General features: G+C 44.3%; 1 protein-coding gene across 4 annotated transcripts in view; it reads right to left on the bottom strand.

Annotated features, from left to right (window-relative positions):
- Positions 1 to 14,959, bottom strand: part of NSMAF (neutral sphingomyelinase activation associated factor) — a 38,516-nt gene extending 23,557 nt beyond the window's left edge. For 2 of the 4 annotated variants that reach the window (XM_081204451.1, XM_081204450.1), the window contains exons 1-5: positions 14,330 to 14,715; positions 1,410 to 1,499; positions 1,230 to 1,308; positions 1,070 to 1,137; positions 932 to 968 (exon numbers count right to left, since the gene is read on the bottom strand). In XM_081204451.1, the coding sequence (XP_081060577.1) occupies positions 932 to 968; positions 1,070 to 1,137; positions 1,230 to 1,308; positions 1,410 to 1,499; positions 14,330 to 14,700 (645 nt within the window). In that variant the 5' untranslated portion in view covers positions 14,701 to 14,715. Of the gene's footprint in view, positions 1 to 931; positions 969 to 1,069; positions 1,138 to 1,229; positions 1,309 to 1,409; positions 1,500 to 14,329; positions 14,716 to 14,810 lie in introns of those variants that run through there. The other 2 variants (XM_081204452.1, XM_081204453.1) reach the window with 2 other exon arrangements.
- Between the last annotated feature and the right edge of the window lie 11,352 nt (positions 14,960 to 26,311).

The following is a 26,311-nucleotide window of genomic DNA, read 5'->3' on the forward strand; positions in this document are numbered from 1 at the left end:
TCTTTCGTAATGTAAAATTACATCCATGTTTCAACATCTCATCCCTCCCCCCCCTTACCAAACCCGATTGTTTTATTATGTTTTTATACGTGTTGGAAGCCACCCAGAGTGGCTGGGGCAGCCCAGCCAGATGGGCGGGGTATAAATGTATTGTATTGTATTGCATTAATTATATTTATTATAATTATTCCTCCTTGAATTTTTCCCTTCCTATTACTTGAAATGCACCTCCCATCACCTATCTTCTTAAAGCCATTTCTAAAACCCATCTAATTCAGAAGTTAAAATTGAAATAAATTTAAACAAAACTTTTAAACCATACCTTTCCTTGTCAAGAGACCATCTCAACAGGTGTTAGCCAGTTGGTTATTTTCCTCTTGAAGTCTCATAGCTCAGGGGTGGAGCAACTGCTTTGCATGCAGAAGACTTCCCATGTCCACCCCCACATCCTGCCACTCCTGCTCAATCTCCTCCCACCCACCATTTTTGTTTTTCAGTTATCATAGTATTAGAAGACTTTTAATGGTTACATGAACTGCATTTTTTTTGGATAAGTCATCTTACCTGTAGCTCTAATGTGTGCCCTCCCATTATTCACAACCACAATTTATCTGATATCTCTGTTCAAATATATTTTCTGTTAGGTTTATTCAGCAGCAGAGTAAACTCATTTGTATGTCAATGTTACCTAACAGCTAACACCCTATCATTAAAAACATTGCTACGGGTAGGTTTCCCCACAAATTAACATGATGGACTGTGATTGCAATATACTATGTATATGTATTTTTAAAGCCACACAACAAGCAAGTCCCTGGTTAGGCTGATTTTCAACTAAATGAGTTTAGGTGCAACAGAATCCTAAACTAAATGAGTTTAGGATTCTGTTGCACCTAACCCTTTACTAAATTCTGGAGAATGAGGAACTTACCTGATTGGATAAAATAGAAATCTGTCCAGGGAGTGGCCTAAAACACAGATGTGAAAACCAATCACCACACCAATTAAAACCACAAGCTAAAAAGAAAAGGAAAAATTATCTATAAACGCTTTCAAAAAAATCACATACCCTGCATAGAAATCATTTGTATCACTATCCTCTGGTGCTTCTATTTTAATGCAGTCTCTCAATGGAATCTATATGAATTTACATAAATATACATTAAATTATTTTGTTTTGAAACTGAAGCTGACCACAATCCATTGTCATCACTTACTAATGTACTTACTTTAATAATGGGGTGGCTTATTTCATCAGGTTCAAATATCACTGATTTTGAGCAGATTTTTAATGACCCCCTGATTTTCCTAAGAGTCGAAAAAACATTTAAAAGTTATTGCAGAATTCTAAGCAGATGTAACACCATAACTTCTCCAGTCTTCTCAGTTCTATGGAAGTGCTATTGTACCTTCTTTCTCTGCCATCCTTGTTAAAAATGTAATTAGCTGTATGCTGTTCGAAGTAGTATTCCTCCAGATTAAGGAGTAGCAAGGAAAACCTGCAAACAATAAAAGCAAAATTATTATTATTTGACTATCACAGCACTTTACGCTTTACTAAAGGAGTGAGGAACCTGTGACCTTCCAGGTGTTGTTGAACTACAGTTTCTAAGATCCCTCGCCACTGGCCATTTTGCACAGGTTCCCCACCCCAATTATTCAGACAATATTTACTTTGTCCACAACTTTCATGCAAACATGAAGAAAAATGTTTTTAGAGAAAGAGCTAATCTATAATTTAATGGCATATCTGTTTCGTATGCATTTGTTAACACACACACACACACACACACACACACACACACACACACACTGTTACCCCTGGGGCAATGGATTCCATAACTGTGAAGTCCTCTGCTAATGGGGGATGCCAACCTCTGGCCACTCACGAAGACTTGACGAAATATACTTCAGACCCTCAAATCACCATTAGCAGCCTTGCGCTCTCCTGATATCTTTTTGCCATAATTGCCATCGGCCCCAGCTAGCTACCACATTTCAGAAGGAGCTGGTGGGAGTTACAGTTTTAAACATCTGGAGGGCACCAGGTTGGCAAAGTCTAATCTAGAGAACAGAGCAGCTCCCAAAAAACAGGAGCAGGGCCATCCTTCAGTCACATATACAAAATTAAGCCAGGCAAGTCTGTAAAAAAAGAAAAGCTTGTAGTTAACCACTATCTATGATCTTCATAGGTGGGGAAAGTCTATTGTCCTTTTGATCCCTTCCCATTATGGCTGGTAATATCTAGTACAAAGGGCTTGACTGGATGGGCACAGGGTATAATTAATGCAGTCATGTGAGGGAAGTAATTCTCACTGCCTTGAAAGAGGCAGAGGTGCATCTTCCTTTGAAGAGGTCTGTGGGAAAATTTATTGGCATGTAAAAACCATAATCCAGAAGAAGTCACACAACCATTTCTGCAGATACAGGAGCCCATTTGCTGTAAATAAGTCTGATGTATTGCTCCTTGTACTGCTGAGTCAAAAGTCCAAGCCCAATGAAACGTGGTGACACAGATGGGATGGTTGCTATTAGGAGGCAAAACCCAAGCGATGCCAGTCCAGCATTTTCCCCCAGGGAAAAGGGGGGCCAATGCAGTAGGGGTGAAGATGGCCTTTCAGCGTGCCAGGAAACACTGGAACAGCTGTGGAAGAGCCTCTTCCATTGCAGAGGTGACTGTGATCTTGTCTGCTGGATCCTTATGTCCTTTAAGGGCAGAAAATAGTGGAGACAAAGTGGAGGTGGGCAGGTCCAAATAACTCTTTATCCGATTCAGCTGTCCAAGAATTTGTTGTAAATCCACCAGTCTAAGATAACCAGGAAACTTTAGTTGAGGCGTAACTGGAATGGCTGCAGATACTGTCAGCTTGTGTCCCAGGTATGTAATAGGTAAAGTCCGCTGGATTTTCTCTTTAGCCACTGTCAATCCTGCTTGCATCAGAATATGGATTAGGTCCTCGAGAAGAGCGTCAGGGATGTGTGATGATGAAATTAAAATATCATCCATGTAATGACAACAGATGACCGCTAGGTGGCGCTCACGGAATGGTTGAAGCGCCTTATCCACAAAATACTGGCATAAGGTCGGAGAATTTTTCATACCTTGTGGGAGAACCGTCCATTGAAAGCGCTGGGTTGGCTTGGAGTTGTTCAGGACCGGCAAAGTGAAGGCAAAACGCTGTCTGTCTTGTGGTGCCAAAGGGATAGAGAAAAAACAGTCCTTGAGATCGATGACTGCAAGCTGATGGTCTTGTGGCAACATGTTGGGATTTAGGATGCCAGGTTGCAAGGTCCCCATAGGGTGCAATTGGTTGTTAACCTTTCGCAGATCGTGCAAAAGACGGTATTTTCCAGATGCCTTTTTTCTGATGACAAAGATGGGTGTATTCCATGGGCTGGTGGAAGGTTCAATATGCCCCAGTTCAAGTTGTTCCGCAATTAACTGGGCTGCCACTGCAAGCTTCTGTCTAGGCAAAGGCCACTGATCCACCCATACGGGGGTGTCTGTGGTCCAGCAGAGAGAAAGCGCAGTCCGGGGCATGGCAGGGGCAGCCCTCAGCATAAATTTGTAGAGATTGTAGTTTCCGCTGCAGCGAGCAGGTCTCGCCCCCAAAGGGAGACGGGAATGTCCAGAACCAGTGGTAAGATAGTCATTTCAAAGCCTTGTGAGCCTTGAATCAAAATAGGGTTCCTGCTGCGCTGGGCAGCTGCAGCGCCACCAACACCAGTGACAGAAGAAGCTGGCTCAAGTGGCCAGGCGGAGGGCCAATCCTTGATAGCAATCACAGAACAATCTGCCCCCGTGTCCAAGACCCCTTCAATTGTGCGACCCCCAAGGGTCATCTGGATCTTTGGACGCTTCTCTGTGACTGGGAAGGTAGCAGCAACAAGGGGGTCATGGTCCTGGATTGGCCTTGGGACGCATATGAGTTTTGCTATAGGAGAACCTGATTGCAAGCGTGCCTGTCGATCAGAGAATACAGTCACATAGGGGTCATTTTGTTGTAATCCATGTAAAACATCTGGGACGAGGTGAATCCCTTGTTGCAAAACCTCTGACAGTGGAAAAACAAGGCACTGTGCTGAAGAAGAAAAACCAGCCCCTATTGACACCCTTACTTGGTGTGGTACATAGGGGACTGGCAGGTATAAATCCTGAATTAAAAGGAGGCGAGGCAAGGCCGGAGGTGGGATGGCTGGAGAATGCGCTGGATCCCCTATTGTTGAGCCTGGGCCCGGGGTGGGCCCGACTGCCGGTTTCCCGTCGGCTGATTTTGCTGGTTCTGCTGAGGCGTGGCGGCGCGACACTGATTGGCCCAGTGGAAACCTTTTTTGCAAATGGGGCATTTTTTGCTAGGACGACATTGCTCTGTATTAGCTCTGCACTGTGCACGAAAATGGCCCACTTTGCCACATCCAAAGCAGGTTTTATCCTTTGCAGGATTCTGGGACACAGTGGAGGACAGAGTCGCGGCTAGCAAGCGAGCCTTATGCATCTCAGTCCCCACCGATTGGCAGGCTTTAAGCATATCTGCAATGGCTATATTGGGAGTTGTCAACAGAGGACGAAGAACTTGTTTACAGTCCTCATTAGCATTATCAAATGCAAGCTGGCGTACTATCACTTCCTGGGCTGCTACGTCCAGAACTTGCCGTTTAAGAGTGTTATACAAGCGATCAACAAATTGTCCATAGGGTTCTGTAGGGCCTTGTCTAACGCTCCCCCATCGGCCATCGCGCTCAGTTTTGTCATCAGGGACAGAGGCCAAAGCCTCTTGGGCAGCAGCCGTGGTGGCCTCCCAATATTGAGGATCGAGAGTTAGCTGTTGGGCAATAGTAAGAAAATTGCCTCCTCCCGTTAACCCATCGAGGACATCAGCTTGGGTTAACATGACGGGGGCTGGGGGTGGGGCGGCACCAGCAGCGGCAGCAGCCAAAGCAGCCTGATGATTAGCCAATGCAACATTATTAAGATTATTCCGAATCCCATCAACACGACGTTGGCAGGCCCAGTGCCAAGCTTGTATAAACAAAATCATTTGATAAGGCTGCATTACAGTGCGGGCCAACAGCTTAACATCCTCTGGTATCAAATTTTGTTGAAAAATAGTGCCAAACAAGCCCAGGGTGTAAGGAGATTGTAAACCATTGTCCTTGACAGAGGAATGCAGTTCCTTTATGAATCTCAAATCAAACTGTTCGTGCCGGGCTGGGCCTCCCCCTGGCGCGGCAGGAGCAATCACAGGGAAGAGATTAGGAGTTACACAGTCAAAACCCAACAATGGGGCAGCGGCACGGAGAGATTCTTGGAGAGGAGTAGTAGAAGCGGTGCCAGAGGCCTTGGGTGCAGGAGGTGGAAGAGCGGGAGGTGCTGAATGCGAAGATTCTTGGAGAGGAGTAATAATGGGAGGTGCAGGAAGTGAAGAATGCGGAGAATGCAGGGGAGGGACGACAGGAGGAGCCGAAGGGGAAATGTCCGGCGGTTTAGGAGGTAGGTTTGAGGCAGGCAAAACAGGTACCGGGAGGGCGGGCGAAGAAGCTGTTGCAGCAGCCAGAAGAATGTTTGAAGGAGTTAAACACGACATAGCTTTGTAGACGTTACCCCAGGCATGCAAAACCTTGACATCAATTTGTGGATGATTTTGAAAGAAGTGTCCAATTTTTTTCCAATCGTCTAACTCCCAATTTCCGTCCTGGGGGAACCAGGGACAGTGAGTGTCCAGGGCTTTTATAAGGGACTTAAGGTCAGCTTTCCGAACAGCAAGGTTGTTACTGGCCAAAAGGAATTTAAGGTCTTTAAAAAAAATTTTCTGTGGTGCAGAGAGAGACTTTCCCATGATTGCAAGAGTTGCAAAAAGAGCAGGGAGCACTTACCGAGGGATCCTTAGGAGGATGAGGGAGGCGCCTTTTTGCCCTGTCTGGGCGGAGATAAGTGCTGATAAGTCCGTAACGTAGTCCAGAATCACATTCACACGGGAGCTCTCACCAGGGATCCACTACGTGGATGAACGACGCGTCTGCAGCCCTTGCGGGGCGAGGTGAGAGCTGAACGTTGTAAAACAGCATGAAGTCCGAAAGAAATCACACGGGAGCACTCACCAGGGATCCACTACGTGGATGAACGACGTGTTGGTGAGTGCTGAATAATGAAAAACAACGTGAAGTCCGAAGGCAGTCACACGGGAGCACTCACCAGGGATCCACTACGTGGATGAACGACGTGTTGGTGAGTGCTGAATAATGAAAAACAACGTGAAGTCCGAAGGCAGTCACACGGGGCACCAAAATGTCGAGTTGCAGCTCGGCATCCAGGGAAAAATCAGTCTCACACCATGAGGGGTTCCGAAATATGGCTGCTCCTAGGGCTAATGCAGCACAGCTTTTATTGTGTGAAATCAGAAAGATACAAAATACAAGCCAAGCAATTTGTTCTAGCCAGCAGATAAGAACATTCGCACTAGACCGTGCGAGCAATCAGGCTATGTTAGTTGACCAATCATGTAGGACAGCACGAGCTGTTCACGCGCTGTTCATGCTCCAAGGATGCTTCTAGCTATGAGATCACCCTGCAACAATAAGAACTTTGCTCATGCTCTCATGTACAAGCAATCATTTTCCCACAGAGGTCTTCTCTGGATCCAGAATCATAGAACTGCAGAGTTGGAAGAGACCCCAAAGGTCATCTAGTCCAAGTCCCTGCAAAGGTCCATTCTGTCTCCAATGCTATTCAAGATCTATATGAAGAAATTGGGAGCAGACACATCTCTCTCTCTCTCTCTCCATTCCATCTGACTCAGGAGATGCTCCAGAGCTGTTAGAATTGTCTGAATCCTTTGCTCTTGTCTTTCTTCTCAGGTCAGATGGTGTCCCATAAACACTGCAAAGCTCAGCTTTGGATAATTTGAGCAAGAGAAAGCAGAAATTGAACAACATGGGTTTATAATATGACTGAAGCTTCTCTCACTTCTAATCACAAGATGAATAGACAATAATAATGCAAGGTACTGAATAAATCATTGCATGGTAACGAAGAGTAGCTTGCAGAGAATCACTAAGTGGTTCCTCCATTTATCTGTGTGGTGAGATGCTTATCCTCTCTTGAGATTCTTGGGAACAAACACCCTATCAAATTACTTGAGGAATTATTCAGCACTATGTTCCTAAAACACTAAAATGACCAAGTCTTACTACCAGTTGAATTATCATCTTGCCACCCGGTGATCATCGTTCATTAAATTTGCTTCCATCAACAGACATATCATTCCGTTGCAAGAAGATGAATTATAATGACAGGCCCATTAACACAAACTTCAAATAACAGAACTATTACGAAAGTGGCAGTAAACATGTGATAGATGAGATTACATGAATTAGTCTTAAGGCTTGTAGAATCAGAAAGGTGAAAGGTAAGGAAGTAAGCAAATGTTGGCCAAGTCTGGTCTAACACCAGACCTCCTCCCAACTCCCTCTCCTCCCCATGCTGATCATATTGAGTTTCAAAAGTCCAAGCTGTACCAAACTACTTCAACTAAAAGCAAGATATACATCAATGGAAAACATGCATGGATTTTAGTGGAACCAATTTCCAACCGTGCTACTTAGCCTGCAGGTAAACTCAATTAAACGAGGTACACTTCAATAAAAGCTAGGCTGTGGATTGGGCTCTTGGCTTTAATTTAAATGTTAATCAATATGCAGAATCTAAAGCTTCAGTGAATTATGAAATTATCTTCATCCATCAAGTCTCCTTCCTTTCTAAGGCCTAATTTAACACGAAGTATTATTTCAGATCTGAAAATTGGACAAATCCAATTCTCTCTTTTTAAAGCTGTTTAGTATGAGCCAATATATGGTACCTGCACTTAGGGCCATTCTCAAGATTGCATTCCAGTTCTGGCTTCTTAAAGACATGAGTTATAGAACCAGGTGAAAATACTATGGAAGATGAAGTGCATCAGAAAGGTAAAACAAATATGATGAACTCCCTTGATTTAGTTTAGCCACATTATTTATTTAAAAAGCAGATTATGATGGAAATTTTACTTTCTATACTACCAATTTCTTGTCATATGTCTTGACAATAGATTTCTGAACTTCTGTTCATGGCATTAGGTATGGATGATGAAGTGTGCATGTACACCAGCCTTGTATTTAACACACATACCCAATAGCCATAGGCAATAAGGAAACTCATGCAGCCCAAGTGAATGGATAGGCAAAGAAGGGACAAAACACTTTGTCCCTCCTCTGCACCCAGCAGGGAAATGTAGCAGGCTGCTGGAGGAGGGATGGAGCTCTCCATCTCTCTTCTGCCAGACCCCAGCAAGCAGGAAATATCCATGCCATATATATAAAGGACAGAGCTTCCCTCAAAGAATCCAGGGAACTAACTATAGTGCTGCGTGTTGGGAACTGTAGTTCTGTGAGGGGTAAATTATGGTTCCCAATATATATTTTTTCAGGAAAACGGTGGAAGCCATGTACTTTAAATGTGTGATATAGATGTGACCCTATTAAGTTTTGTGGGCCTGTTTACAAGGCTGGTGAATGCATGCACACACACTCACATTGTGCTTTGCCTTTTAAGGAACAAGTGGCACTACAGCTGCAACACTCAACGTGAAAGAATAAGCCGTTGAGGTTTCTAAACAGGAAGCAAAGCAGCAGCACGGACCAGTACAAGTTAATCTGAGCACGGCACAATCGTTTTTCATTCAAACCATAAGCATAAAGGAAACAATGACTGCATAATATTATCAGTTACATAAATATACAAAACGAAGAACTCCATTTGATGGATTTAATAAAGCAAATCTCTTAACAAAGTATGTTTTTCAGGATACTATTCACTGCACTTACAGAATTTCCAGGTCATTTTAAAATTTGCTTTTCCAGTTAAACTACCAATCATCCAAAGCAATAAACCCTTTAGGGTAGACTGAGATAAGGCTACCTGCAGCAGTACTGGGGCCTCCAAGAAGTTCTGACTCTCTCTATCATTAGCTAAATGAACATTCAAGGACACAAGGACAGTCAGGCCAATGGCCCATTTAGTCCAGCATCCTGTTCTCACAGTGGCCAACCAGATGCTTGTGGGAAGTTTGCAAACTAGGCAGTATTCAAAAGCATGATGACCCTGACAGTAGAGAGGTAAAACATAGCAAACTTGTCTTCCACCCACTGTTTCCATACCATGAAAGGAACAGTAAAAAACCAAATCTGCACATTGGACTGGAGCACAACTTTCACAAGGATCTGAGATTATAGATCAGGCATCCCCAAACCTTCGGCCCTCCAGATGTTTTGAGACTACAGTTCCCATCATCCCTGACCACTGGTCCTGTTAGCTAGGGATCATGGGAGTTGTAGGCCTAAACGTCTGGAGGGCCGCAGGTTGGGGATGCCTGTTATAGACGCATGGATCCACATCCTAATTCAAAACATTGCTATGTTGAACTGACACAGCAATTGGCAAGTCATCCTCTAATTGCCACACATTGGCACATGAAGTATTAAGGAAGCAGCTAGATCAGGGGTTTCATGGGGTTTCAGCAGCTGACTACTTCGCGCTGAACACTGGGTGTTGTTTCTTTTAAGCAGTCTGTTGCCAAATGTCCATCCTGCTCAAATATAAAAACTTTCCTCCACCAGCAACCAGATCTTGAAATATTATGATTAATCTGTCAGGAAACAGAACACAAATTACACCATCTGGCAGTGATAATCTATCGTTAGTGATCATGTAAGAGATTTAGAGGGGAAAGTGTGGTAGCCTATTATCATAAAAAAAACCTGTGTACAGCCGCAAAGAGCAAATACAAAAAAAAGTATTCTAGACTAATAGACTTATTATGGTATAAGCTTTCATGGGTAGAACCTGTATGTGCATGCTCACATGCGAAAAACTGTATACCAACACATTTCTAGGTGATACTTATTACTGTTGTTTATTAAATGCTCTCACTGCAAGCAACTCAAGGCACCTTTACCTACAAGCTGTATATTTATTAATATGAAGTCAACTATTTTGGGTTCCACCAAAGGCTATAGCACCTCCACTACCTTTGATTGCTGTTGTTTTTGAGGATACTATCAGGGGGAAGAATGACTGTAAGTGCTCCCTAGGGAATGCAAGTGAGCACCAGGGATGGGAAGTGTGTAATTTTGCCCCACCTTTTATTGTGAGTTTAAACTGGATATAAAACAACAGCAGAAGTGAGATTGCTACTGCTACTTACAAAAGGCAGGCTTGCATATTGGACGGGCAGGGATAGAAGTCTCTGCTTTCTTTCTTTAAGTCTGCTGGCAGTTATTATTAATTATTATTATTATATTATTATTATTTTAGTATATCTTTATGTTTTAAGAGCATCTTATCTGATTGTTCCATGCTGCTTCAAAATGTGGAATTTTTGTTGTTGTATTTTTTTGGCATGTTTTATAATACTGTAAACCACATTCAGACTTCTTTGGGGCATAAAGCAATACAGAAAACCACCTAAACAAATAAATTTTAACAGTGTGTATATAAGGCATCTGAAAATCTCAAATATCGGATTTAGCTTGCCAAGTAAGAATTAAAAGGACAGCCCTCTAGGCATTTGTGGCTACACAGACTCTATTACTTCCAAGGGCACGATTCTTACACAGGTCTGAAATGTTGCTGCATGGCCTCATGCTCTCTATTTGATGATTATGATTTGAAAGTTCTTCACTAGATATTATAGGTTAGGTTATGGATGTACTGAGAGCAGACTAATTCGCTGAGTGGGCATCATCCACACAATAGTAGGGTACATGCCGTGGCTTGGGGAACCCCTAGGTTTGAAGAAGTACAAAAATATGTTGGAGTGGTTTTTCTAAGGAGGGACACACACACACACACACACACACACACACACACACACACGATAAAGAGGGTTAAGCATGTTCAGTGGCCATAGGATGTTAAAGGGGAGGAAATGAAAAACGATGGATGGTAGGGAATAGAAGGGAGCTTTCTGGAAAAGGGCACAACTGGTTAGCCCCAATGCAACAGGCTGCTGCAGGTCACATATGTATGAAAGATATACAGCTGGCCGGACAGTGCCAATGCCCAGTTCATCTTAGGCACTTGGTGACCTTAGGCAACCCACAACCCTTGCAATAGGAAGATAGTAATGCAGGGAGCTGTTGTAAGATCGTAAATGTAACAAACACTTGAAATACATTGCAGAAAATGCAATTAAACTCTGCTCAGAGCATTTTACTTTCTATACTCTAAGATATGTAAGATTTCAAGCAAAATAAGAATTTTTTTCAGTCCTAAAAACTTTCATTTAAAAAACCCACAACTGTCAATAACTTATGGCTCTTTCCAGAAGAGATCTACTAACCCTTAATCCCACCCACCCCACCCCATAGTGTTTTCTTCTGGAGTTGGGTGCAGAAAATTAAACACATATAAAAGGATAGCCCACCCCCAAAGCAGACAGCTAACTTACTTTTCATAATGTTCTAGCTTCAGCCTACCTATCCTTTTCTTCCTCAACCATTTCCACTGTCTCATACCCATGTGATATTTCTTCTAAGGTTGAGCAGCTGGTGACCTCTGTGTTAACGCTAAGAATGCAGAGATGCTTTTGCATCAGAAACTTCATCTGTGAAACATTTGCATGTGACCAGTGCCGTCGCCTCCTCCAGCATGATTGCTCAGAAAGGAATTGCAGGGAGTATTGGAGTCTTCACACAAAGGCATTCCCCAGCGTAGGTGGGGAAACCACAAACAGTGAGGCCCAAGCTACAAACTGCGATCTGCAGTGAAAAATCCCCCTTTAGTACAACTATGGAATTACCCACAAACAAAACACGAAAATTCAGGCTTCAGCCAGAGTACAGATTTTCCTTTTAGTCTGCATAGATTCATGGAACAGAGTTTAGGCAGCAGTCTATTCAAGTAGTCAGTAAGAAGTAAATGTGGTCCTAGGAAGCTGATTACAGAGTCAGACCATTGATTTATCTACTTAAGCATCTACTTTAAGCAGTAGCTTTGCAGAGTTTCAGACAAGAGTCTCTTAGAAATGGCCCTTCTCAGGACTTGCTCCAATGGTTCCAATTTCACCTGGGACAGAAGGGGCTTTCTAAATCCCATCCTTGATAGCCCACTGCATTACACAGTGCTTCTTACCTTAAGCACTGAACCATAGAAGGAATGTTTGAAATTCGCCAGGCGCCAGATGTATTTTGCACCTATTGGCCACTTGCAACCAAGTGAATATGCCTGGGCGCCATCGTCTGGAGGTGCATGCCTGAGGATCCTTAGATCTTGACTATTTTCACACACTAGCTACATACCTTGTAGAAGTCTATCTGTTATATTTTATCTGCACAATCAAAATGAATTTCAGGAACCAAAAAGTCATATTGAAAATACAGTAAGCCATGATGCAAGATACAAATATGGAGGATGTGTTTGCAGTTAAGGAGCTAAGATATATGTTCGTACTTTGGGGTAACCTGAAGTTTGTACAGAAGTATGAAACATACTAAGCTTGCTTTTTAAAGAGAAAGTGGAAAAGAAGAAAGTGCGGTAAGGGAATAAATTATTCCATTGTACCATTTTTTTATTATTTTCTTTAGAAAAACATCATAGATTAAGCATGACTTGGAATTACACTATCTGCTCTGGAAGCCTTGCATCTTAAATAACCAAAGCATGTTTATAAGGCCCATGGAAGTTAGTGGGACTTACGTACTTGCAGGCAGAATCACATACCAGGCGCTGGGAACAGAACAATGTTGCATAGTAGTGAAAGAGACACACAATTAAGACTGCAACTGCGTGCAGATTTCGAAGTCCCATTAAACTTCCAAACAGCTGCAAACCTCTATCATTATACCATATGCTGCCAATTATGCAAGCGGGACCTGCAACAAAGAGTTGCAGTATGGAGTGCTCCTGTTTAGGGTCCCACCACCATGTCAGCCGACATTTATTTAGCTATCTACTGATTGCCCATTAACCATGCCCTGTGGGTGGTTCACAAACATTAACACAAGAGTCTAAACTTTAAATATTAATATAGCATATAAATATTAACACGATAAACATAAGATCATTCTAAAATACGGTTTAAATCCAAGAGAAAATACCCTATCCTCCTGTGGTGCAAGTGGGTGTGCCTGGCTGTTAACTAGAAGGCTGGTGCTTCAAGCCCACCCAGGGACGGCTGTGGGCAGGATTCTTGCATTGCAGGGGGTAGGACTTGATGACCCTTGGGGTCTCTTCCAACTCTACAATTCTAAGATTCTTTTTTTTTGGTCATAGTATCTCGGGTATGAGAAAATTCAGACTGAGGGAGCGGGAAGTGCAGGAAGGCAGTGATCCGGAGGTGAATGGAGAATTAATGGAGGTACAGAAAGTTTACCATCCCCGTTAAATGACAGTATGTATGAACCCTAAGAAGACAGGAGTGCCTGGCGTGCTCTGGTCCATGGGGTCACGAAGAGTCGGACACGACTAAACAACAACAACATGAACCCTAAATGCCCAGTTGTGCCTGGCCTGTGCCTGGTTCTAACTCTCCATTCTCCAACTAGGGCACACTATGGACCCATCTCCCTGACCTTACCAGACGGTACCAAAGCCCTACCCAAGTTCTCGGCTATGGGAATAATTGTTTCCTCTATTCATCCATGAAATGTTGAGAGGGTACAATCAGTGCCAATGTTTTGGCCAGTATGTGCAATCAGGTCCTAGAATAGCCGACAAGCATTGGGCAAATATTTTCACACTTATGAAAAAGGTAATATCCAATACAACTAAATGTCCTAAGCCTGATGTTTCAATCTATATTTCAGCTATGGAAATGTATCCGATCCTCTCATGCCCCTCACCCCAAAAATGCCTGCCTGTGAGCCATGATCCTAAGTTTATAACACAAGTTGCAGCAGCTACTCAGTGACGAGAGGAAATGCATTCTGCACATGCTCAAATGCTTCACATTCCTTGCATGACAGTCCCGGTTACGGAAGTCAGGTCCGGCACAAACTAAAGCCGGGGAACAAATTGATCACACCTGGAGCAATACAAACACTCAAAAGCTACACCAGTAAATACAACCGAAAGTTTATTGGCCTGTCACTTTCTACTCAAAGCACCGCCGGGAACACCCGTCCCAAACGATAGAAAGTGAGAAAGTTGCTCTTTTTTCGTAAGCAGAAAAAAAGCGAAGGCGAGTGGGCGGAATTTTACGCGGCCGGGGTTTGCGCGCGAGAAGGGAAGCCTATTCCAAACACACCGCGCCATCCGATGCCCTTGCAAACGCGCCCCCCCTTGCTTTCGCCGCACCTTGCGCATCCTTTGCAGCTCTCGGAGCCGAGCCGGCAGTGAGCAGGCACTGCGGTGCCCCAAGAAAAGCAGCCCCGCTCGACTTCCGCGTCGCAGGGCCGCCTTCGCAGCGATGCAGGACCAGCGGGCGCGACGCGCCCCTCGCAGCTCTGCCCAAGCGGGCCGCTTTCGCTCGCCCCAAAGGAGGCAGCCCTCCTCGCCGCCCCCTCGCATCTTGGTCGCCCCCCATCTGAGCGGCCGGGAGGGCGAGGCCTAACCGCGGGGCAAGGACCGAGGTAGCTCTTCTGTCGCAGGCGTCCTACCCTCGCCAGCCCGGCTTGAGCTTTACTGGGACTCCGAGGCGCTTCTGAGCAGCCGACCGGTGCGCGCATTACGCCCGAGCCGCCCCCCGAGCTGCCCCCTCCAGGCTTGCGAAGGGCGGCCCCGCTCCCTGACAACGGGCCGGGGGAGGAAGCTCGCCCCGCCGGGGCGCTTCACGCACCTCTCCTTGGAGTAGAGCTGCTGCTGTTCCTGCCGCCGCTTCCGAATGAAGGCCATGGAGGCGAGTCGGCGCCGCTTCCGCTGGGCAGCTCCTTTGTAGCGCGCACGCCGCGCGCTCACCGCCAGGGGCCCGCGCAGCGCCAGCGCCGGCCATTTATACTGCAGAGGCCGCCGTCCCAGGCGCTCGGCTCGGCCTGGGCTGCTGCCAAGCGTCGCCTGCCCTCTCTCGGCCGTAGCGGGCCTCTCCGCCTCCTGGGCCGCGCGCGGGGATTTCAAGGCAGCCACAGCGTTGCGCTTTCTCTTGGCCCTCGGAAACCAAGAGCCCTCCGGTGGGGAAAGGCCGGAGGTGTCTCAGCGTTACGCTGTCGCTGCGCCCTCGTCTTCCCCCTCCGCCCTGGCCAGTGACTTTAGGCCCAAGCGCTGCGCTCTCCAGAGCAATTGGGAAGAGGCAGGGAGTGATCCTGCGAGCGCAAATGGAGGCACGTCGGGGCAAAAAAGAACACCTGTTTCGCATACAGGTTGATGAGGTCTGAAATGGCACTGGCTGAGCATCGGGGTCGCAGTGGATGGCGCAATGAGGATGCTGACCCAATGTGCTGCAGCTGTGAAAAGCCGAAATTCCAGGCTAGCGGGTGTTCGTAAAGGAATTGAAAATAAAATGGCTGATGTCATACTGCCCATACACAAGTCTGTGGTGCGACTGCATTTCTAATGGTTGGGGCCCAACAACATCCGGAGAGCCACAGGTGCCCTGTGTGCTAGGCGTGTGTTTACAGACAGGTGTATTTTCCAGAGCTCTGGCTACAAACCAGCCTGAAGGAAAATGTGACCTCTAGTTTCTTCATCAACAACTCATAAAACGCTGTTCTAGAGCACAAATCATTTACTCTGGTAGAAGGAAAGTTGTTATTCTATAGTATGGTGTGTGGGTTGCATGCAGTCATGGACCATAATTAAACTACCCATACTTTTGAACCAACAACGGTTTGTTGGTTTGATTTTAATGTAGAATAACTTCTGTTACAAGAAAACATGTTAGCATGTTGAATACACACGAAAAACCCAGATTTAGAGCTCCTCCTTGTGGTCATGTATGGTTACAACACATATCGTCCTTAAATTAAACACAGAGCAGGTACTTCATCTTGAAGTTATTTAATTAGAAAGTTAGTTCAATAAAAGCACTTCATTAAGGATTGACTGCCGCAGAAACAAGTTCTCTTAAGCAATTAAAATTGGTTAGCTTAGTGGCTAATTGAAGACAAATGTCTCCTTGCAAACAGAGATTACTTGTTTTTCTTTACAGTCATAATCCATTACCATGAGATCATGGGTTGCTGTTGGCTTTAGTTCAGTTCCCTTTTTAACCTTTGGTGATGGAGGAATCACATGTTAAACAATCTTATGAATGTAAGAAGATGCCATAATTTATTTTTAGTCTAAGATGCCCAGGGCCATCTTTACCCGGGGGTCAGTGGCGTAGCGTGGGGGGTGCAGGGGGGGCCGGCCGCACCGGGCGCAACATCTGGGGGTTAGGGTTAGGGGCGCAAATCCACGGGTTAGGGGGCGCAAATCCACGGGTTAGGGGGCGCAAATTACTTGCCTTGCCCCGGGTACTGACAACCCACGCTACGCCACTGCCGGGGGTGCAAGGGGTGTGGGGCACCCGGGTGCCAAATTTTTTGGGGGGGTGACAGGTGCCCACTGCTGAAGCAGCCTAAGCGTATTGTATTGAGCTGCTATGTGGCAGCGGGGTCAGAGGCACCTTTGACATGACTGATCTCGCTCTGACTGCCTGCCACAGAAAGGCTGCCTGAGATGGCTCTCCCACGCATGCGCACAATGCCCGCTCGTCCCATCTTTCAGGCACCTCCCTACAACCGTAAAGTGGAGTATTTATACCAACTCCCAATGTGTTCTATGTCTTCTTTAGAAAAGCTGGTTTTAAACAAACAAACAAACAAAACCCCTCCTTTTGGAGCCGTGCAGGCATGAGCACTATTTATCAAATGATAATAGTGACATAAGCATAATAAAAGTTTATTTGGGGGGTAAAACTAAATTTGGGGGTGCTGGGCAGATCTTTGCACCCCGGCAGCCTATATGCTAAAGACGGCCCTGAAGACGCCACAAGACTCTGCTGATTAAAAAGTTATGTGAATGACCAATCTTTGAAGATTTCCATGTGTGGTTCTGCATGGAATCACTTTCAAAAGGGAAGCATTGGTGAAAACCAAATGTCTCGTTGGAACATGACCACAAGACAAATCCAGACTGTAACCCTTTTAAAGTGACATTTTGGTTTGGTTTGCTATACTAACAGTGCAATCACATGTGCACATATACATTCACTGGGAAGCAAATTCCATGGGATTTACTCCCAGGTAAGTCTGCCCAGGACTGCAGCCTAAGACCACAATCCTGAACACAATCACAAGGGAGTTGGTAAGATTTGTTTTTGAGTAACCATGATTAAGATGGCAACTGCACAGCGCACTATAACATACTGATTTTTCTAGATATATATGCTATCCTTATAATGTTAGCTATCTAACATTTCAATGGAGGAAACAATGAATTGTTGTGAAGTAGTACGTGCTGAAGACACCCAAACACCTGAGCTACATTTTGACTGGATGCAGCCAATGGAACCATAACACTTGAAAGGCATAAATAGCTTTGGGTCGCAGCAGGAGCACTTCCACCATGCAACGACAAGGTAAAAAATGAAGAAATGGGTTCCCAAATGCATGTTTGGGTTGGAAAAGGTTGAAGATCCCTCATCTACTGTAGGTCATTATTGATTACGCTGACTTGGGTGTGTCTCTCCAGGATTTCGGGCAGAGTTCTGTCCCAGTCCTGCCTGAAAGTGCAGGGAACTGAATCTGTGACCTCCTGCATGCAGTGAATGAATCTTTATTTGTGTCAGCCATCAGCCATAGCAACAAAACAGCAATGCAATATACAAAGAACAGAAATAAAAAGTCGATTATATAAAACACACTTTAGGGTCCTGAATAGTGGACCTTATTCTGATTGCCCCAGCTGAAAACCTTGCAACCTTTGCAATGTGCCAATCTGCATGCAGTGACACTGAGCTACCCCTGTTCCCCATGATCAGTACAGTTTTGTGGAGGCATACAAACAAGCACACAAGTTTCCATAGCCACACGCTGGTTAAACTACATCAGTGGAAAAATATTTATTTGCACACATGCTGATATTGGCTGGTAAAGTAGCTGAGGATGAGTTAGCATCATAGCAGGACCAGAATCAATGTGGCGTCAGGGTCACCAGGGATGTCCATGGGAATAAGGGCAAGCTTGCAGCTTCTGTTGGAAGGAGGCTGAGAGATCAATGCCTCCACAGGCATGGTGTTTTACAAAGAAATATTCAGAGCCTTTTCTCATTTCTGGACACTTGATGGCACTAAACTAACACAATATACATCTTAATACAACATTTGAACGTGCTATGCCATAATGTAAACTGGTAATGTTAATGTTTGTGTTTCGTGTTCTTTGGGGCTAGATTTTGGCAATGGAAGAATATACTTAAAAATTCATCAAAATACAGCAGGCAAGTCCTAATCGGAAATGAATGAACAAATTACAAAACCTCCACCAACCCCTTGATATCGACATGCTTAAAAAACCTATTTGCTCAGTTTTTGTATTGTTAATCTGGTGAAGCCTCATCTTGTTTCCAGCCTCGTTTCTTTTTAACTCCCTCGTACAAAATTATGTGAAGACTCTAAGCAACAGCCATTTCCAGTGTCCTGCTAGGCTTCTCTGGCAAAACTGAAGACGGAGCACAATTCTTGTGCTGCCATTTCCCCTCAATCCCATTTAACAACATTTCTGTCTAAAGATATATAATGGTGGCACCAGGCAAGCCTCTGGTGGCGGATTTTGGGCTTTAAAATTTCAGAAGCACCCTGTGCAACACCAAAATTTATTTTCCCCTCACCTTTTGTTCTAGGCCATTGTTCCAGTGGCCCTGCAGGGCCCTCTTGGCTTGGTGCCCAGTGCAGGTGAACTGGCCATGCTCCCATAGATCTGCCTCTGAAGCCCCCCTGGGGAGAGCATTTGACAAGCAAGGAGCCAGTGCAGAAAAGGCCCGTTCTCATGTTGCTACCCTCTGGACCTCTTGTGAAGAAGACACATGAAGAAGGGCCTCAGATGACAATCTCAGGGTCTGGGTTGCTTCATAAAGGGAGAGGTGGTCCTTGAGGCATTGTGGTCCTGAGCAATTTAAGGCTTTATCGGTCAAAACCAGGAATTTGAATTGGGCCTGGACACTAATTGGCAGCCAGTGCAGTCAGACCAGGATCGGTGTAATATACTCAAACCATCTTGCCCAGTGAGCAACCTGGTTGCCAAATTTTGCACCAGCTGAAGCTTTCAGAACATATAACATGTTGCAGTAATCTCATTTACAGGTTACCAGAGCATAGACAACAGAAGTTAGGCTATCCCTTTCCAGCTGAATGTAATGGAAGGCCACCTGAGCCTCAAGCAACAGTATTGGATCCAGAAATACCCATAAACTACATACCTATCAACGGACACAGGTGGCGCTGTAGTCTAAACCACAGAGCCTAGGGCTTGCCGATCAGAAGGTTGGTGGTTCGAATCCCTGAGATGGGGTGAGCTCCCGTTGCTCTGTCCCTGCTCCTGCCAACCTAGCAGTTTGAAAGCGTGTCAAAGTGCAAGTAGATAAATAGGCGGGAAGGTAAATGGCGTTTCCATGCACTGCTCTGGTTCACCAGAAGTGGCTTAGTCATGCTGGCCACATGACCCGGAAACTGTCTGCAGACAAACGCCGGCTCCCTCGCCCTATTGAGCAAGATGAGCACCGCAACCCCAGAGTCATTCGCGACTGGACCTAACAGTCAGGGGTCCCTTTACCTTTTTACATACCTATCAAGTGTAATCCCATCAAGAGCAGGCAATAGAAACATCAACAATCTGGCATCCTTTATTGTTTTATTTGATCATGCTTCAGTGTGACTTTAGGTTGTCTATGGCCAGTTTATTCTTAAACTGCTTTCCCCTCTCAGCTTCTGCGATGATGATGTTAATTCAGCATCAATCTCTAGAGAACTGTCTGATCATGTTAATGAAAAGAAGAAGAAGAAGAAAATCTAAAGCTAAGTGTTTATCGGGAAAGCAAGATTTGTTTAATATGAAAAATCTCATGGGAAGATTCCAGTATTGTCAAAGAAAAGAAAAGAAAAGAAGGGGAGGAAATATTTTGTACAAAAGGAAAGAAAGGTCTTTTAGTATCGTTGTTTTTGGAGTCCCAGTAGATTATGAGCAAGGTTCTATTTGCTCAAAACAAACTCTTTTCCCCTCCTACCTTGCTGCTTCCTATAATATGTTTATTCCCTTTCCTTTACTGCCTTGCCATAGGAAGCAAGAAGGTCCAATCAAAAAACTGGGAAAGGAAGGAAGAAAATAGGCAGTTTGGGGATCATTTTAGCCCCACCCCTCGTTCTCCAGGGAAGCAGCGTAACACAGGAGCTGTGCTTTTACCATGCTTTATGAAGCCATCAGAAATCATTAATGTCTTATTTGACTTGGTAGAATTGGACAACACAATTACACAATGAGGATATCTGGAAACTTTTTCTGAAGGTATGTCATGCCTAATATTAAGACACACTCCTTAATGGGCTTGACTTCGTGTATGGTAGCTCTATTCTTTGCATGATAATGATTGATAACTGACTGTAATTATCTCAATGCTTACGTGGCTATAAGGAGGGTGAATCGATCATAGGCTAAATTGAGTCTGGTCTAAGTTGAAATGAAACCATGCAGTTATTTCTCCCCACCATAGCTGTCAACGCTTCCCTTTTTAAAAGGGGAATCCCCTTATTCCGAATAGGATTCCTCGCAAGAAAAGGGAAAAGTTGACAGCTCTGCCCCCCACCCCCCATTTTGCTAGGAAGTGTTTAAATCCTCTTGTGATGGAACTTTTACATTAGCATGAACATTCCTGCATCCAGATTAAATATAAAGCTCCTTTATTCAGGAGTAAGAAGTATTTATTTGGAAGAACCTGGAAACATGAGCTCCACCAACTGAATATTAAACTACCTTCTATCTGCATGGGTGGTTTTCCTTTGAAAAGGACTGGACAAGTGAATGGGATAAGAAAGCTGGTTTTTATTAGCCCATAACTTTCTGTTCCAACTTCAACTCTCAAACAGTTTTGTGAAAAACTTGACAAAATGCACATGTTTTCCCCAATATGAGTCAGTCTGGTTAGAAGGGTCTGCACTAAACTGAACATGAAAGACAATCACAATACGCTGATAATGTTATTGCTTATTCATTTGTACTAGGCAGGAATTTCAAACACCATATCATCTTTCCACAAGTATTTGTGAGCATTTTGACATTCCAAATGGGAGATAACTAAGAATCTAGCAATAAGATTTGTTGTTGAAAAATGAAAGATAAATTTTTTAAATGTATCTCTATATTTGTTTTTAAAACAGTTGGTTTCATCAGTATTTTAATAATTTTGTTATGCCTACATATTTTTTAAGTATGTTGATATGGCTGGTATTTTTATGATTATATATTACATTATGTAACTATTTAGAGGCTTTCTAAATTAAGTGTTATATAAATCTTGTTAAATAAATCATGGGAATTACAAGGCGGAACAGAGTGTGACAAAAACATGAATTCCTCCTCCTTCCTCTTGCTTTTCCTCAGTAATGTCTAAGTAAAAACTTGTGAAATCATCCCCCAAAGGGGCAGCCAATAAAGTGTGAAAAAACCTTAGATCAGCAAATGAGGCCCTCCCTAATGATCCCTGCATTGGATGAGAGAGAAACTGCAGGTACCCAAGAAAGGGCCTTTTCAGTGGCGGCTCTGTGTATATTTTAGATTTTCTTCAGGAAACTGCTTGCACTCCTGAGCTTTGACAGCTCTCCCTCCACCCCCATATATTCTGGACTCCTTTTTTGTGCTGTAGTGAACACTTGAGCAGATCGGAGCTACTGTTTCATTTTTCCACAAATGCTCCAAAGTGGCACTACATCAGAGAATGGGAGCAAGAAGACTCAAAGCTGGTGCTGTTCCAGTGGGAGAGAAAATGATTGGGTTGTTTCTTCTTCTAACAACTAGCTTGGCCAGTTTTTCTTTCTTTGGGAAGGCAATGGTAACTCCAATTCAAAAGTGCAACTTCCAGAACAGGGATAGAGAACTTGTGGCATCCTAGACTCTCATCAGCCTCAGCCAGCATGGTCAATGGGGAGGGATATTAGAAGTTGTAGCCCAACAACAACTGGAGGATCACGTTCCCCAGCTCTGCTCCACTCTAGAACATGCACTTGTTTTCTCTCTCTCTTGTTCACTATGGTGAAATATGAAGCTCGACTGCTTCAGGTGTACTGGAGCCTCACCCATTCTTCTCACTGCCCAGCTGATCAGTGGGAGGGTTTGTTGTGCCCCAGGCAAGGTCAAGCAGTAGGTTAGAAGCAATCCAAGTGGTGCAGATTGCACACTTCTGGACTAGAGGTAGAAAACAAGGGCATGTTTCCTGGAGACTGTGCATACTGACTAGATAACATGCTTGGAGAATGTACAAAATGCAGTTGACATATGCACCCCCCAAGGCTTTCTTGAGATTACCCAAAGCCTATTGAGGATTATTCATAATGGTTGCATAACCTACAAAATTCAGTTGACACATGCACATTCACCAAGAGCTGTTGGAAAGCATGTATACAGATCAGGTGATATACACAATTTCTTGGACAGATTTCATGCACGTTGTTCATAAGGCCTGGTGAATGTGCACAATGACCAGCTGTTATGCACCTTAACCTCTCAATTTACATTGCCCCTAATTTATGCACTGTTTGTGGTTCTTTTGATAATTTATAAGTTTCACCTTCATGCAAAGGTGGCTCAAGTTTGTAAGAAAAGGATAATCCACAACTCAGCAGTAATGGGGTTTGGGAAAGTGACTGAAACGGAACCCAAGCTGGGCTAACTCTGCTGGCAAGCTTTAGTTGAGATGGCTTAGCAAAAAGGAAAAATGAAGCTTTAGAGATTGTGCGTGTTTCCCTTTTAGAGAAAGAAACACACACACACAAACACACACACACACACACACACACACACACACACACACCCTCTAAAGCGTCTTTTTTCTTTTGCTAAGCTATCTCAACTTTTAGAGAAATGCTGCTCTCTTGAAACTTGGAGCTCTGTCAAGAAACCAAGTCTGGCAAGAGTGGTGCATAATGTTTACATGTCTGTAGTGTTTAATTTATAAGGAGAGTTGCCAGGGCACAAAACTGTCTCTGTTACTCAGTGGTTACTCAGTGATGAAGCAATAACATACTGCTGATGCTCACAGGCACACTGTTTGCTAAGGTTTCACATATAATATCCAGAGCTGATCCCTGGTCCAAAATTACCGATATGTATTTGGCCATTAAAAAAACCCCTATCAAGTGGTCTTGGTGCTAATTTTACTAGTGCACTGGTTCTCGCTCCCACCCTCGCCCCAGGCCACCTGAAAATTGCTAACCAGAAAAGGACTACTTAATGACTTCCTGTTATAGCAATTGTAATGTGCTTTGCTAGATTTAATTATCAAATTGTAATACAATAAAATGCAATATAGGGAATTAAAAAAAGCAGTAAAATACAATTAAAATCAACATGAGTATTTAATGCAATGGACCTGCCATCTCCCATCTTCAACCACAAATCCACTGACACACCATGGATCCCCTGAATGAAGATCATGGACCACAGTTTGGGAGAAGCTGTGTTAGTGTATTAATTGTAGCATTGTTGTGAGTATGTTGTTGCTTAATGTATCACTATGAACCATATCAGGTGTTTCTGCTTATTGATGAAGTGGCGAACTTTAGTCCATGAAAACCTATGCCACAATAAAATTGGTTAGTCTTTGAGCTACCACTCACTAGAGTCCATGTTGCATTTTCTGCAGCAGACTAAGATGACTATCCCTTCGGAAACAGTAAGGGTAGGGAGGAGATTTTTATCAGGACCACAGCACAAGGGGGTGGAATGTTTTACCCTTCCCTCCTCAGCTGCAGTCTCCAGGAAAATAATCCTCCCCACCTCTGTGATGAAATCAGTGGTAGGAAAAAAGGCCCTGGTGTGATAGAGAAGAACAGATTATATGTATTGAGTTTATTTTATAAATGCATGCCCTGCCTTTTGATCAAATTATCTCCAAGGCAGAATACAACAAATTACAACCATATCAACAACAACAAACAAATGCCGTAAGAGCCCTTGTTCCTCTGGCCATTGCCACAGGCTAGGGTTATCTTCCCATTGCTTCTGTGGTCTCAGGGCCAGAGGCAGATTTAGGACAGCACAACCAGTCCCGTCACAAGGAGTACCGAGCATAGGGGGCGTTGCAGGGCACCGTAACTATGACATATTCATAAGTATTCATTGTGAATTGAGCAGAACAGAAGGCCTCACACTGGGCGCAGCTGAAATTTGGAAGACCAAAGTCTACCCCTGGCAGGGGGAGCCAGAGTTGTTCTTGCTAGGATGGGGAGAATGGAGCTTCCTGCGGCTGTTTGTTCTCTGCTTGGTGGATGGGGCCAGGTTGACCTTTTCCTTGCCATGATGCTTTTCCAGGTAGGCACAACTTTCCTATGGTCCCATGATCCCCTGGCTGAAAGCAAAGTGTCCGTCCTATACAAAAAGCTGGTATAGCAATGGTGCAATGCTGGTAAAATGTTTTACACACAATTTCTACTCCCTCTTCTCATAATCATTAGTATTTTTGAAGTCAGAGCAGTGGAATGCAGACATCTGTAGCATCCTATAATTGATCTCTAGGGACATTGCTACATTTCATTTCTTTGCAATGCCTTCTAAATTATATAACCTAGAAATGGGATGAAGAGATAAAAGCTGCTTAGCAAAGCCATTCTCAGGTTTGGGGAGGTGGGACTCGACATGTATCAATGACATTTGGTGAAGTCTTCTCTGACCAAGTGATGTTATTCGCCTGCAAAGGTAATCATCTGGATTTAATTGAAGTTTCCAACAGTTATTGTACGGGTGGGGAAGAACCTAACAGTCCAATCTCATACATGTTTACTTCGTAGTAAGCTCCATTGAGGTCAATGGGAATACTACCAAGTAAGTGTGGATAGGATTGTAGCCATAGAATCAGGTCTCTCACCCATGAAGGCTTAGCATTACTGTCCACCAGGAAGTGAGGTTCGCTGCCTCTTATAAACAAAGATATACCCACTATGCAAGTTTGCTTTAATAATACAGATATGAAGCAGAACAATCTACTGTACTATCTATTTTACAAAGTTATTTGTCTGCTCTGCATTTGGACTTAAGACATCACATTTGCACCGCTTAAGATATCACAACCAAATTTTACATGATGTTTCCGAAGACCAAGGAGAAGTTCTTCATCTATGTTTGGAAGTAAATGGATGTCCTGAACCCCTGGCCTACCTGGCAGCAAGTCCAAAGTTCAAAGTCTGAGTGTCAATCCACACAAGCAAAGGCCAGGAAATGCAGTCCAGGGTCAATCCAAGTAGCTAAGTCTGAAGTCCCCCAGTCAAGATACAGTCCAGAGTCAAACCTAAAGAAGAGTCCCCTAGAGGTGCAGGGGCATCTGAGTCAAGGTTCATCAACATAGGCCGTTGAGCAGATACAGCACCTCAGCTCTGTGCCCCTTCTGTACTCTGCATGCTGATTGCAGCACCTGGGCTTGATGAGACATCTGACCCTCACCTGTTCCTAGCCAACTCCAGCTGAGGAATCACATACCTCCTCCCAGAGCTAATGAGCCCCACCTGGCCCCTGCTTGTCTCAGCCTCCTAGAGTGCTTCTCCTGCTGCTCCCTATGCCTTGGAGTCTGTTGTGTCCTCTGGTGATGGGTCCTGCTGCTCTGGTTCCTGTGCACTGAACTCCATCCCCATGCCATCCTCCACCACCCTGTGAGTATTTCCTCCCCCATCTCCTCGCCCCAATGTGTCCCAGTCCCGGTTACACCCTTTGCCGGGATCCTCTTCCTCCTCCCTGCCATCGTAACAGTGAATGCCATTCTGAATCAAGATGGAGAACTGAATCTTTCAAATATGCACTGGTTTTCATTGCTGATTTCAAAACTGCACAGATTTCTTGGCTTCTTAGAATTCTCAAGCAAGGTTGGGTGCAAGGCTGCTAGTGCAGAACACCAGTAAAAAACACAGTCTCTCCATGTCTTTCAGAGCCAATTGCTAAAACAGGCTGAGGAAGCTGCTGTCACTAAAGGCATAGCTAGCTAGCTAGCTAAGTTACAGCTACAGATCCTATCAAAGACTCTGAAGTTGACTGCTGCTGAAACAACTCTTGTCCTTTTTTTCTTATGGCACCTCTGGCCTGCATCCTGCATGGATGTGTCTAGGGTGCTATTGAATCCTCAAACCTTTGCCATGCGCTAACCTAACACACAAATGTATATAACACAATC

This window comes from Podarcis bocagei (genome assembly GCF_964188305.1).
Source record: "Podarcis bocagei genome assembly, chromosome: 8".
In the NCBI taxonomy this organism is placed as follows: domain Eukaryota; kingdom Metazoa; phylum Chordata; class Lepidosauria; order Squamata; family Lacertidae; genus Podarcis; species Podarcis bocagei.